Raw genomic sequence first — 15,540 nt, forward strand, 5'->3', positions numbered from 1 at the left:
TCACTCTTGGCTGGAAGCAGTGCTTAAACAATGGAAAAAACACAAACTTTGTCCTAAACCTCTCATGTTTAACTGTTTTCCACTTTTTCTTTGGTCATTTTAGCCTTTTTAGCCAGGGTGAAGGGAGTATCTGCCATCAAACAAGAAGACAGCCGCATGTAGCTACGACTGTGTTTGCTAGTTCACCTTACATGCATTAATGTAATAACGTGGTTAGCCTACTCAACGTAAATTAGCTACTCACGCAGAGAAGAATGGCTGCTGCCACCATCATCCTCATCATTTCTGCTACACTGGCAGGGCTAGGGGCCAGGACTCTCCTCTTCGTGTTTTTGGGGGATGTTGCATAACAGTAGAGCTGGGCGATAGAACGATAACGATATGTATCGCGATATAACTTTTACTCGATAGAGAAATTAAGCTATCGCGATAGACCTCGCCGCTCTTGTCCTCTAAAAAAAAAAAAAAAAAAAAAAGGTCAGCCAATCCAAATTAAGTAGCGCAGAGCCGAACCAATCACAGCCGCAGCGTCACGTCGCGTGACTTGTTACGTACAGCACAAGTGCCAAGCCGCACGTGTGTTTGTTTGGGAAGCAGCCAGCGGGTAATGGAGCCAGCGCGTAATGGAGGAAATGAGTGTGCCGACTAGAAAAATCAACCGAGCGTGACCGAAGAGAAAACAGATGATGGTTCCAATGCCGGAGAGATTGTCGAACGGAAGAGCCATAGAAGTTCCGTAGTGTGAAGGTATTTCGGCTATTTCAAGTCTGACAAAAAACAGAGTAGCGTGCACTGTAAATTGTGCCGAAAGCAAGTCTGGAAATACAATAAACTGGTGCATGCGTCACACTGTGCGCCACGTTATTGTTTCGGTGAAATGAATTTCTACAATACTGTTAATTGTACTCTCTGCAGTGTTTAAATGCTTACATATACACACAGTTACTGTCCGTCCACACATACGACTCGGTTCTGCTTCTATGCCCCAGCTTTGTTTACTTTTTCCCACCGAGGCTTCTAGACTTCTGATTGGCCAATATTTCTGCACGGTTAGGAATCTAGCGCCACCTGCTGCTTTGGCATGTTCATCGCAGCGTTTTCCTTCATTTCTCCCTTTATGTGTGGACGGGATTATTTTTTAAAACGAAAACGGAAAATCTCCGTTTTCAAAAATACCCGTGTACGTGTGGACGTAGCCTCAGTCTCTGACTGGAAGCGCTAATTCGTCATTCGGCTTTTGTCAGACTAAAGTAACTGTTAAAACTGTTTGAAAAGCTAAGCTATACAACAAGGAGAGATTGAGAATTTCCTTTTAGTTCTCAGTTTATTTGATATTGACAAAAGTTAGTCAGTTTTGTCTGTTCTTCTGTAAAACAAACTAAGATTTATTTTTAGAATTAATATTTTGTTTCTAAGTGGAATTGACAATTTAGTCTGTTTCGTTTGTTCTATTTTGAAACTTAAACGCTTTAGCGGCTGCCTTTTGTGTAGTTTGCAATATTTGCCTTTATTTATCTGAAAAAGTCTCATGTTCCTTAAGTACATCTACCCTGTTGAACTTATTATGGGAAATAAATATTTAAATAAAAACAAGCTGCTGATTATTTCACATTTTACTTGTGAGCAACGGCACATTTAAATCTTACAAATATAGTTATTTGGCTTATATCGTGATAGATATCGTTATCGCCTGAAATGAAAAAAAACATATCGTGGTATGAAAAAATCTCATATCGCCCAGCTCTACATAACAGGCAACCCACCCGCAGTAGATGTGCTCGGTGTGAGGTCTCGCAGCAAGCTATCAAATACGGCGCATTTCTGGGCTTTTAAAAAAAACGCTATGCGTCGCCAGGTGTTTCATCGGATTCGAGGTGTTACCTCCTTTGACAGTATCACAGTATCAGCTTAAAGCACTTGTTGCTGCTGAGTTTGCATATTTTGCTATGAAGTACAGCCAGACTTTTGACCGCTTCGCCTTGGGCATTTTTAATCTGTAGCTCTGCTCTAACAGAACGTACGTACCTGGCCCCGCCTACTATCCTCGGAAACGTAAAATGATTGGCTAGAATCTAAAGTGTATCACAGCTCAGGAAAAAAAAGCACCGAAATAAAGCACCGAAATGTGCGCTGCTTTTCGGTCTGGTTACTACCGTTTATGTCAGAACCGGTGCCATGGACACCGGTACCCATCCCTAGTCTGGTGTGGTTTGATTTGATGCAAGTGATTTGGTTTATAAAGACTCACGTGGGCTATGTCATCCAGACAGCTGAAGATGTACTTTCTGGCCTCTTTGGATTTAAGTCCTGTCTCTTTCTCATGCTCCTCTGTTGTCTGGAGGATGAACAGGAACATGAAGATAAATATTTCAGACACATAAATGTAATATGTTAAGACTTTTGTATAAGCAGGGGTTTGCATCTCTGTGTTTTGGAAATTATTACTGGATTTGTTTCAGAGATGAGGGATGAAAGGTTAGAGTATTACATAGCAGGGAGAGCAAACTATACACGTCAGCATGCAAATCTGGACGCGCAACTTGTTCCAACTGAGTTTTGCTGGAAAGTACACGTACAGATAAACACTCGGCTTACATTCATTTAAACTGTATTTAAAGTCAGCTCAGCAGGTAGTCTAAACACAGTTTCACATTTCCTTCGGCTTTCCTCCGGGTTTGCCGGCTTTGTTCTGTTTGGAAAAGATCATGCAGCTGTTTCCTATTGGGAATGTACTGCCACTTCTTATTTTTCCATGACTGCAAGGATCTTTCACTTGACTTTTTTCTAAAATTTTAATAAACAATTACTGACTTTTAATGATGTGTAGTTGGCAGGAAGAGGCAGACATTGTGTTTGTGTCATATATGTGTCTATTTTTGTAGGATCTGAATGCACATACTTTTAGTCTCCACGATGCATAGGGAGAATCTGATTCTTTGGAGAAGAAACGAGAGGTCTTGGTCCCCTTGTTGAGCAGCTGCTCGGGAGGCAGGCCTTGAGTCTGAGAGATGTACCGGATCTGAGCGGTGAAAGAAAGCAGACAGGACGCAGTGAGGAAGAGGCAGAGGAAGGAAGAGGAAGAAAATAACAGGAAAGTCACAATCAGTCACAACAACTTACATAATCACTGCATAAAACCACACCAACATGAGCATCACGAATGTAATGAATTTTACCCAGTTTCTATATTAGTTTAAATCAGCTGATGCAGTCTGCTTGTGTAAATATGTATATGACTATTCTTTAAAAAGAACATAAGGTAGACTGAAACACTTTCTCCAACATGTATCCCATAGTGCATGTTGGAGAAACCATTTTATTAATAACAATCTTCACCCACAAAATGTAATCAAAGGCTCAAATGTTAAGTGACAGATTCATATGTTCTCAGTCCATGTGTAAGAAAGGATGGCCACCTTTTACCCTTTCCCCCTCTAACTAACAAGTCCAAACTTTTTGTAGTTGACTGCAAGAAATCACAAAGTTTAACACAGCTGAATCATGTAATTTCACAATGTTTTTATTGGGATGTGTAGGCCTCTATCTGATGTTTATTTAATGAGCATGAAAATCCATTTCTATTTATCAGCCCATGCTTAATTTTACTAATTTGTGAGACATTTTAAAATGCCACTGAAGGTGGGATTACCTTCGCAGTGTGATAACACAAAAGTAAACCATCGTGCCCAGATGTAGGATGTCTTTTACCAAGATTGGTTGAGCTGACCCCCCAGGCTTGATTAAACATCTTAAATACTACGATACTCCAGAAATTCCATGAAAAACACAAATCCTACAGTAACAATTTTACAGTGTGTATGTGTGTACATGTCATGTCTACGGCCTAGAACAAATACACCGACTTGCCAGAGAGCACTGGACTGAGAACCTGCTGATGGTGCACTGAACGCCAACCACACTGTCTATGTGTGCACAAGTGTGTGTTATGTGTGCACGTGTGAGTGTGCGCACTTGTCTACCATCAGGCTTATGTTTATAAATACATTTTGCTGTGTAGAGTGGAACTGCAGTGAGCCTTGGCATAGGACAGCATGCTTTTCGGGACTCGATGTGCACGCGTGAGTGTGTGTCCTGGCATGGCCTTGTGATACAGAGCTGTCAAAGCTCAGCGGATGACTATCAGCTACTCTCTGACTGATGACAGTTCAAAGCATTAGCTTCTTATAGAGGAACAAGGACCTCCAAAAACACTGAGAAACACACAATAAAGCAGGGACGATTTTAAAGAATCGATTGCTTGGTTTGGCAACCAAGCAATCGATTCTTTAAAAAAAACAAAACAAAAAAACAACTACGTTTGATTATTTGATGTTTGAAATTCATGTCAAAACACACAACGGTGTCCCACTTTTTTCCCTTCAAATTTCTAAACCCATGACGGCCTTCATTCTGGACCTCGATGAGTTGACTATGGTCAAATGCAGGATAATCCTGCACTAGTCTGTGAATGTGTTATGGGCCTGTTCCCATGCTCCCTCTCCCTTGCCGGGGGACTCCGTTTAGGGTCCCTGTTGTATAGTTTAGATCGCCCAACCCTGTGGGAAGATAATCACACACTGCCAGGAACAATTTCCTGATTCACTTAGTCCAGATTAGTATTAGGTGGACTTCATCAAGGATTTGTTGGACCACAGTCATAAAGCAGGAGAGAGATTGGGAAGCAACAACAAATGAAGGTTTAACTGTGTAATAAAAATACTATCGTTAGGCTCCTGGGAAAACACAGCCAAGAATGAATTATACACACTAAATTTATTTTCTGCAAAAATGAGGTTTAATTTTATTTTCTCCACCTTATTCCGCCTTCATTTATGAAAGGTCTCCCTCTTCAGGCTTTCTGTCCTTGAGAGTGTGCATGTGTGTGCGCGCGTTTGTGTGCGTGTGTGCGGGAGGGGAAAGTCACCTGGTCGTACTCCAGCGCTCCAGGGTAGAGAGGCCAACCCAAGAAGAGCTCAGCTATCACACATCCCAGCGACCACATGTCTATGGCCTCACAAAATGGCAGGCCCAAAATAATCTCTGGAGCCCTGCAGAGAGAAAAGAGAAAGAAAAGGTTACGCCTGGGAGTTGTTCACCAAGTAGAATCACAAACAGGTCATACTGACACAACCCAGAGAACAACAAAATAAGTATGGATTGACAAGAGTGGAAAGGCTGGGACCGCTGCAGCTTTTGTTGGATGGAGCTCAAAAGAGGTTGAACAGGAATGTTTATGAGAACAAAAAGGTAAAACAGCTCAGCAGACACCAAGCATACACCCAGGGCATTAAAGACAGCCCAGGGACTAGTGGATGAGAAACTTGCACTTCTGGACTTGTCTGTTTAGTTGCATAATTAACCGTTACATTTAGAACACAATGAACTTTTCTGAAACTAAGACCGTTGTGGCAATGTGGGAAGACAGAACCATGAAAACCATTCAAGAAAAACAGATTATTGTAAGAACTTGGCGCATAATTGTTATTTGTTTGGAACAATTTTCTGGTATTTCAGCAAAAAGATCTCTTATGGCTGGTACCCATTTTTAGCATCATTGATGACCAGAGATGGGCAGTAACTAAAACCGTGATTTTTTGCGAGAATGTCTCATGACAGTGACGTTAGCAAGTGCGACGTTTGTGACAACAGCTGTGTGCAGATCAACAATGGATCATATATCAAGTGCGGGAGGGAGTATGAGCGTGCAGCGTTTAAAGAGTGGAAGTACTGAGCTTACTTTGAGTTTGATTCCATAAAAAGTGACAAAAACATTAGCGTCCATTAGCATTGTGCGTGGGAAGAAAACTTCTTTTTACAGCGAACCCCCCCCACTTCCAAGCAAGCACCGATTTTCCCTGGCATGTTTAACTAAGACATGGTTAAAAACTTTGTTTCAACAATGAATCTTTCTGTATTATACATAAGGAACATTATGAATACCACCATGCTGCCTAGCATATGACTGTCAAAAAGGAACCAATTACCATGTTGTCAGCAGGATATTCTAAGAACTTAAACCAAATACTACATCCATATGACATGCATTCATTCCGGCAACAAAAGAACTAAATCTCTTTCAAAGAATGGACTTTGCCACTTGCGCAATTTACTGGGTCTCGTAATCTTGCAGTAGTTTCTTGAGCTGGTGGATGAAAACAATGCTCTATCAGGCCTGGACACAGCAACTGAGAAACACTGCTGCAAACAGCAACCACTGCTGTGACGACCACAGGGAAAATGACTGTTGCCAAGCAACAACTGGACGCAGGACGATAATGTAACCGCATTACTGGGTGATAAATGGGGCCATCAGTCATCGCACTGTGTGTACATGTCTGTGAGAGTGTCTGCTTGTGTGTAGACACACAAACGCATATGTCAAGTTCATTTTTACAGAGCCCAGGCTTTCTGCCCTCCTTGGCTTGCAGGAAATTACACTTTGCCATTTCCCATTGCTCATTCAGGAGGAAGAAGTTCAGTTACGCAACACCAAAAAGAGCCTTGGGGTAGATGGCCTCAAACATTTACAGAACAGTCCTGTAGCAGGGAATAAGACGGTGATTGTGGGTTTCCTTGTTCTAAACATGCTTGAAGTGGTTGATTTTATCTGACAAACCAAAAACCAACCATTTTTCAAACAAACAGAAAGGCTAATAAAATACTTTTAAAATCTTTACTAAAATGAATTAAAAAATGGTTCATACTTATTAAAACAACAAATAAAAATAGATACATAATGTCCCTTGTTGAGAAACTGCAGTCATAAAATAAGACAATGCTGCTGGAGATTACAACCAGTGTATTATTCTGATGTAGGAAGAGGAAACAGTGGTTCTTGTTTTAACTGTCATCACACCCATGTGCTTCTGCTGTTTCCTTAAAGTCAAGAACAGATCACACGGCAGCAACTCAATGCATTTGGACACGTACACACAGTCAAGTTTAAACTGAGCACCAGAAAGGGGAAGAAAGCAGAGTTTAGTGACACTGAACGTAGCAGTGTCCCACAGCTGGTCTACTGGGATTTCCCCCAACACAGCCATCTCTAAGCTTTACAGAGAATGGTCTGAGAAGGACCCAGAAAAATGCTTTGTTATTAATCAACAGAGAAAAACTTCCAGACGGTTTCATGCTGATAGGAAGACAACAGTAACTTAAATAATCACTTGTGAAAATGTTGAATCAGATGGGCTACAATTTGTATGAACTCACCAAAAACATTGCTTTGTCTCCTGAAATCGTAATTTTTGCTGCAACATCTGCACAAGCAACATGAGAGTGTGGTGCCATCCTGCTTTGTATCAACAGATCAGTCCAGTGGTGGTGTAATGCTGTGAAGGTTATTTTCTTAGCACACTTTGGGCCCTTTAGTACCAACTGAGCATGTGCAAATGTGTAAATGTCTACTTGGGTATTGTTGGAAACTATGTCAACAACATAACCATCTTCTGATGGCTACTTCCAGCAGGATAATATGCCACGTCACACAGTTCAAATTGGTTTCTTGAACATAACAATGAGTTCACTTTACTCTAATGCCATCCACAGTCACCAGATCTCAATCCAATAGAGCACCTTTGGGATGTGGCGGAACAGGAGGTTCTCATTATAAATGTGCAACAGACAAATCGTCACCAACAACAGCTTGTTCAAACCATGCCACAAAAAACAAAACAAAAACAAAAAAAACAAAATCAAGGCAGTCCTGAAGGTAAAAGGGCATCTGTAAAGGTACCAGTAAGTAACTGAAAAGTCTTCGGTGACTGTGTCTATTCTTAGCTGCTATTAAATCTAGAGTCAGTAGTAATGATTTACAGTAATTATAAACTACCCAAGTGTTGATGCTCAAATGGTATGGTAAATGGGAAAGACTCCACTACACCTGAAAGTGATTCCTCGAGGCTGACATTTTGAAACAGAAGAGTCAATCTCTCTAGTTTAGACAGTACAGCCCATGTTGGTAAGCTTCAACTGCACTTAAATTTTAGTCAGTATTAAGACCACTCATTTTGTCACTTTATCTAAGGAAGATACAAGATGCTATTCTCCACCAACTACACAAGCAAAAACTCAGTTCAGCTGTGCATTACAGGCCTATAGCAAAAATAAACAGTCCACATGCATATGGTCAAGGGAGAGATGGAGACACACAAAAATAAACCTGAAGAGAGGAGTGTGTATGTGCACATGCATGTGTTGTTGTTGCCCCCCAGAGCAATAGCGGCAGCCTTCCAGATCTATAAAAGCTCATCACACAACACACAGCTGACACTCCCGCACACACACGCACACACCCACACGTGTTTGGCAGGCAAACCAGGTTCCAGAACTAACTAGTCTCACTAGAAAGCAGCAGCTACGACACAAATAAACAGTGCATACAGTATGGCAACACACTGCTGCGGTGTTCAGAGAACAGAAATAACTATGGACACACACACACACACACTCACTCTCTCTGGACACGTGTTTAATTGATGTTGATGTGATGGGACTTGGTACAGGACACGTGAACCCTGTGCTTGAACAAACTGCAAGCAGAGCTGATTCATCATGATTACATATCAAACAACGGCAGCATTTCATGTTGCAGGAAACACGTCAACCAGAGCAGCAACATTTGAAGCTTTCTGTTGCATTTTCAAAATGTTTGTAACAATTCCTTAAGACTAACTGATCTTTGCTTCTAATTTGTAAAAAAATAAAATAAAAAACCCAAACAAACAAACTTGTAAGTAATATGAAGGCGACTCAATGAGTTCTCAGGCCACACCTTTACAAACATGGATGCATGCCTGTCATTCATTTGTGACAACAACTAACACATGCTAACAGATTTTTGCTACTTCCTCCTTCCATCAAGCATCTACGAGGCCATATTTGTGATACATGCACATGCACACTTAAGGCCATACTACTCACACAGTTGCTTTATCCTACCTAGTGACAATATGTACACAATTTCTGCACAAATGTGTGGATTGGTGGGGAGGAAATTACCCGACGCTGGTCAGATCTTGGACTAAAAAACGTTGGCTCAAACAAAACTGACAATGAGGTGATCTGTGGCCAATCCAGTACACTGTGTACTACACCAAATGTCAGCAGCACAGAGGTTGCTAGAGGGAAAGCTAATGCAGTGTAAAATAAGCAAATGAGCAAAGTGACAGCAGCTTTGAGGCATTTCACTTTAGCTACACCAAGTTTTTATTTGTATTTTGTAGGAGTTTTTTAAACTGCAAAACTGCAGCCAAATAAGTTGACATGACTGACTGGTACTCGACATAAGCAGATATCATCAGCCATGGTAAAGGTGTGGTGACTTTATGGCAGACTACATTACAGGATTAGTAAGGAGGAACAACTAACAAATAAAATGACAATTATATTATTTAGTCATCCAGATCAGCCTCAGATATATTGAATATCGTCTCAATGGCAGCTACCTGACATTTATTCACCTGTTCACATGATTACATTTCACTGCTTTGTAGAATGTAACCACTATCATTGTTTTACTTCATTAGCATTTAAACACCACAATAATTTTCACTTAGATTTTGTTTATTATCTACACAAACTGCATTTGTATGCGGCTGATTATTATAACATTCACACTAACACAGTAGCCAGTGTTTATAATAATATCAATAGCCATAACAACAAAACTGATCTTATTAGCTTATTAGAAATATAGTGTAACAGTTTAATTGTGTTTAAGTGTAGCTCTGGACACACCAGTTTCAGATTTTTGTACAAACAGCTGCTTCACCACACAGTAGCATAAATAATCCATCTGGAGTCCCCAGAAAAATCAATAAGCTTGCCACACAGACACACAGCTACGCAGATTAGGTGTGTGTACTATCATATCATATAATACAATACAGGTGTACAATTTTACGTGATAAAAAACTGACATATCACGAAATCAGTGTTATAGAGATGCCGTGTGTTTACATTCCCTAGTATCCACAGAATGTGATAAGCCCAGGAATGTCAAAACGATGATTTAATACTGAAAAAGGCAGCTACTTAGACAACCTCTAACAAAGCACAGTACGTTGCAAAATATGCAAGAAAGCCGTTACTGCTAAAGGAAGACACAACAAATTAGTTTCAACGAAGACTAGAGATGCTGGCACCTGGTGATGCGAAACCCAAAAGTAAAGAAATCACTTAAAGCATTGCTGGAGTTGGCAGTCCATATAACAGGAAGTGGAAACGGTGGACGGAAATGACTGGTTATGTGGTGGCAAAGGCAGGGCTTTAAGCAGCTAGTTAAAAATCCCAACTCAAGATTCCCAGGTACAAAATGTTTTTTAGGTTCAGTTTTATTATGTGACAATATTGAGCAGGCTGCATAAGAGCTACAAAGTTAAGTTAGTTACTTAACAGTAACTAAGTCAGTTAAGTACGTTTGTTTTTATTTCTATAGCATCAGAAGTAGGGCTGCACGATTAATCGTTAGAAAATCGCGATCTCGATTCATACGTATGTGCGATCTCATTTCCAAATGACAACGATTTAAAAAAAAACACAAAAAAAACAACAACAACCAAAAAAAATAAATAAATAAAAAAAATTTAAAAAAAGACGACGACGATTGTACCGCATTTTGATCCGGGACGTAATCTGCATGAAAACAAGCGCTCACTCTTCCTGCTCAACAAATGACAAGGGCGGAGCCTTATACCACGTGATACAGAAGCTGTGCGATGCTAAAATTAGCAGGGAAAAAACAACGGAGAGCACGTCAGGGATGACGAGAAAGTGACAGGAGAAAATCCGTCCCGGTCAACCACCCAAACATCAATAACGGGAACCTTATACAGCGCTTCCCTATACCCGTCGAACTCCCGCAGGCACAAAGAAATTACGGAGGCTATCACTTATCACCTGACCAAAGATATGGCTCCCATCAACATTGTGCAAAACGAGGGATTTAGGAAAATGATCAACACCCTAGACAAACGCTACACAGTGCCGTCCCGCAACCATTTTTTTTATTGTTGCACTACCTGCTCTATACACGCAGTGTCGAGCAATGGTGGAGACGGAATTTCAAGCAGTACAACATTTTGCGGCAACAACAAAACGTGAGATATTTGTTGTTTTTATGTTTATTTATTGTTTTTATGTTCAGTCTCAACTGTTACGAAGTTGATGTGCAGTTAATAAGTGCAATAAATATTTATACTGGAAAAGAAAATCGTGAGAGAATCGTGATCTCAATTCTAAGCAAAAAAATCGTGATTCTCATTTTATGCAAAATCGTGCAGCCCTAATCAGAAGTATCATCACAAAATTCCTTCAAATATCTTAATACAACTTTGAGTCTATGCTACACAATCCTAACGCAGATGTGTGTACACATAAGCACATACACACAAAAACAAGCGCACACAGGTGAAAAAGGGGTCAGTATATAAAAAGAGAAGTGCAGGTAAATTAGGAACCAGCAAACAAGAGACAGGGAATGTATTTAATGTTTTATCATATACATACACTTAATGTGAGTATCATATATTATTCACTCAAAGTACAAGAAACGTATCATGGAATCAGGTATGGACTTCACTGGCAGGTTTCCCTGCAGACTAAATGTCAGTTAGGAAACATGATACCAAACATGGTTACAACTGATTTCCACAGTTTTACTTCCACAGAGAACGGCAAATAAAAAACCCCCAACAACAACAACAAAAAAGTCATCTTCTAGCCCTACTTTGTAAAACTGTGCCAACGTGGGTGAGGCAGCAACTTAACTCAACATATGGGTACTGCATTTTGAAAAGAAGCTCAAGATCTGCCTAGGACTCTGTCAAATTAGACCTCGACAAAGACACATCTGAATATCTACATGTACAAGATGTACGACACTAGGCGCCAAAGTAAAACATCACTTCAGTGGCAAAGACATCACACCTAGCTTAAGGAAGGCTACACACCCTGCCCCGATCTGCAACTGTGTTAAGATGATAGCAGTCTTTACTTCTACCTGAGCTGCTTAGCTGAATTATTCACATAGCCCAATGCTCCATTTTCACTGTGGGAGGTGGTTTTACGTCAACAACCCCCACAGCACAGAACAGTCACCTCACCAGGCCCTGCTGTGTCATGCTACTATGGCAACATCACATAAGCACATGATGAGCACAAAGGTTTCAGCTACAACTTTCTAGTTACAGAGCAAGGCTTAGGGGAAATCAATAAAGTTCAAGTTCATACCATCACCCTCTCAACTCAAGCACGGTGCTCACTACCAGATAAACCCAAACTATGTTGACATATTGCGCCTTTGACGCCGACAGTGAAAGATAAAATAAAATGTACACACTCACAAATTATGTAAAATGGATGTGATAATCTTTATAAGAATATAATTTCCGATCCTATAAAGTCTATCCAACTTGAATGCATATTCCTTTACAGGCTTTTGAACATGCAAACAGGAGGATCAAAAAACCCAACCTTTAATTACTGGACATGCTACCACTTGAACCACAGATTACCCAGTGAGTCATAAGTTTTTGTTTAATTACCAACGCAATTAGCAGCAGCATCCAAAAGGAAGTTCACCGTAAATTTACACAAACATTGCTAATAACGGCCCAATATAATATCTCAAATCACAATAATCTTATTACATAAGCTAGTCACAAAAGGCCCTAACTTTACATTTAAGAAAATGTACTTATTAGGGCTGCCACGATTAGTCGACTAGTCACGATTACGTCGACTATCAAAATCGTCGACGACTAATTTAATAGTCGACGCATCGTTTGAAGCTTTGTAAGATCACAAAGGACGCAGGAATGAGTAGTAGGATTTAAGAGTGTAATAACGGACTGAAACAGAAGATGGCAGCACTGCATGTACAAGGATGCCAGCTGCCGTTAAACCCCGAAGAAGAAGAAGCTGTGTCCCAGAATTCATAGCGCAGCCCAGCGCAGTTGTCAACAATGGCGGCAGCTAGTTAGTTTTAACTGTACTCTTATTATTCTTTCTGGGTCACAAAATAAACGTTTAACATATTTTCAGGCGAGAATGTAGCTGTGTAAACCTCAAATATCTGCTCAGTTTATCAGGACACCACATATTTTCAAAAGCGCTCCGATGTTTTCGGAGATGTCTGTTACCCACTAGCTCGTTAGCTAGGCGGGGGCAAGGCTAACTAGAGCCGTGAGAACACCGGACTCCTGGCAAATCGTTTTCAAACCCACCGCCGTCTTTTGCTAGTCAGGTTAAACATATATATAAGTCACTTAGATAACTTAAAAATGTTATTGTTTGGCTTTCTTTAGTATTTTATTTGTTCCTGAGTAAATCGGTTTGGCTGAGATTAAAGTTATAGTTTTTGCACAGCTAAAACTGTCAAGCAGACAGCTGATTATCAGAAGTGTGAGGCGCTGGAGAATATACTCCGGTGTCCTGTTATATTTTAAAAAGCAAGGAGTTTATTAAACTTCACCGAAACAATCTGCAAATTTCATTAAAAATTAATAAACTACCATCTTGTCTTTATTTTTAGTTAGCACAAACACTTCAAGCTGTAAGCTAATGATAGTTATATAAGACCAGATGCTGCTGGTGCAATAAGCTGTACGCTGTACGTCCAATGGATGATGATCTGATTAGTCGACTAATCGCAAAAATAATCGGTGACTAGTCGACTATCAAAATAATCGTTTGTGGCAGCCCTAGTACTTATACAAGCAGTTATGGCTATGCTATTTGTCTGCCCTCACTTTGACATTAGGTGATATGTGAATGCCTTGAAACTAAGTTCTTTTCAGTGAGTGTCTAATGTGATTTATGGTCAGTGCTCTCAAGACTAGAACTAGACAAAACACCAATCTGTTCATTTTTTTGTGGATATAGACTCTTTGTCATGCCAGTAAACACCAGGAACAAAACATTCATACTGGGCCTCATTAAAATGACCTCAGTTTTACTGCCATTTTCAGGGTTTCTTTGTGTTTTAAAAATCTGAATTCTCATCAAAGCCACACTGTTGGCAATGCCATTATCCATGGTGCTGGAAAATCCAGGGAAAACCCAAAAACATTAAGCAAAAAAGCAGAAAAAAGAAAAATCCATCCAACCACTGTGGTGAGGCTGTATCTATTAAGAGCTTCGCTATGGTAACAATACAGCACAGGCATTATGTAACATGAGCATGGGAGATGATACACTATATCCTTCAAACCACTCTCCACATAACCTCACTTACAAACAACGTAACACTCGCACAGAGTGAGCTGACTCATTGAACTGGGTCTTGTATAACAGCAATAAGAAGCAACAGCTACTTTCATCTGCTCCACACGTATAGGAAACAAAATGCACTGCAAAATATTATTATGACATCTCAGTTTGAATACAGACAATTCCCCCAACCAAGCTTACATACATGCTTACCAGTGCACACTGCACGTGCAGTACCAGCTATCATCATGGCTAAGCCAACTCCTCCTCACACAAACCCACAATGGAAAGCAGGTGGGATATACAGCAAGAGAAGAAAGCCATGAAGTACTGGTTTATTTAAAAATAAGACTGTGTCTGGAGTCAGCATATTCTTTCAGCCATACACCACCAGCTAAGATAAAGGTCAAGTTAAAAGGTACAAAATCTCAACATACAAACGTTGAATACTCAGCAAAGCCCCTCTGTGACATTCATGTGGCATTATTGTCAGGCATGTTAGGGCACATTTTATATCCAGGCTCAACAGCTGTTCTATAGACAGGGGCACCACATAGGAACACACCCAGACACACACAGGAATGTCTGAATGTTTTTTCCTGGATCTAAATGTGGGTTTTCACATACCACATTCTTCACTGGCCTGAGTGACCTCTCTGAAATCCACCAGCAGCCCATTTTAACTGCACTATGATCTCACTTTTGCTGCTTCGAGATGAAACACACACACACACACACACACACACACACACACACACACACACACACACACACACACGTTCTCCACAGTTAAACAGGTCAAATGAGGAGCAAATCCTTTATGTTATGTAACAGCTGTAGCTCCACACTAAACCTCAGCTCTGGTAGAGGAGGGGGCTGGGGAGTGGCTAGATTTATCTAAAATAGAGAAGTTGCACAAAGCTATTGGTGGAATGTTTGTGCTCTAAGGCTCAGTTTTACATTTACACAAGTTTCTTCACCTCAGGAAACCCAGACTTATGTATCCCCATTTCAACACCACTACCAGAAACACTTTTGAAATAACTGATAATGTGCTACGTTCCTTACAGGGCAATAAAATCAGAACTGCAGAGAGTGTACTGTTGGGTGTGTGTGCTCCATTAGCTGCTGGCATACCCCTTATCCCAGCAGCCTCTGAAGAATTGCACAATGAAGAGTTTGCAACAGTTCACCCGACCCAAATGACCTGCTTGCTGAAACTTGCTAGTCGGAGCTGTGATGAATAAAATTGCCAGCGTTCTGTCCCGTGATTAGCAAAAAGCAAATACTTTTGCTTTGGAAACAAGCTTGGATATCATTATACGTATC

At 40.5% G+C, this 15,540-nt stretch overlaps 1 protein-coding gene across 4 annotated transcripts in view; it reads right to left on the reverse strand.

Moving 5' to 3' along the window:
- hipk3a (homeodomain interacting protein kinase 3a) overlaps window positions 1-15,540 on the reverse strand; it is a 30,753-nt gene that overhangs the window by 8,445 nt on the left and 6,768 nt on the right. For all 4 annotated transcript variants that reach the window (XM_080874391.1, XM_080874389.1, XM_080874390.1 and 1 more), the window contains exons 5-7: window positions 4,925-5,048; window positions 2,900-3,019; window positions 2,249-2,335 (exon numbers count right to left, since the gene is read on the reverse strand). In XM_080874391.1, the coding sequence (XP_080730517.1) occupies window positions 2,249-2,335; window positions 2,900-3,019; window positions 4,925-5,048 (331 nt within the window). The remainder of the gene's footprint in view (window positions 1-2,248; window positions 2,336-2,899; window positions 3,020-4,924; window positions 5,049-15,540) is intronic.

The sequence above is a fragment of the Rhamphochromis sp. 'chilingali' genome, assembly GCF_963969265.1.
Source record: "Rhamphochromis sp. 'chilingali' genome assembly, chromosome: 2".
Classification (NCBI taxonomy): Eukaryota; Metazoa; Chordata; class Actinopteri; order Cichliformes; family Cichlidae; genus Rhamphochromis; species Rhamphochromis sp. 'chilingali'.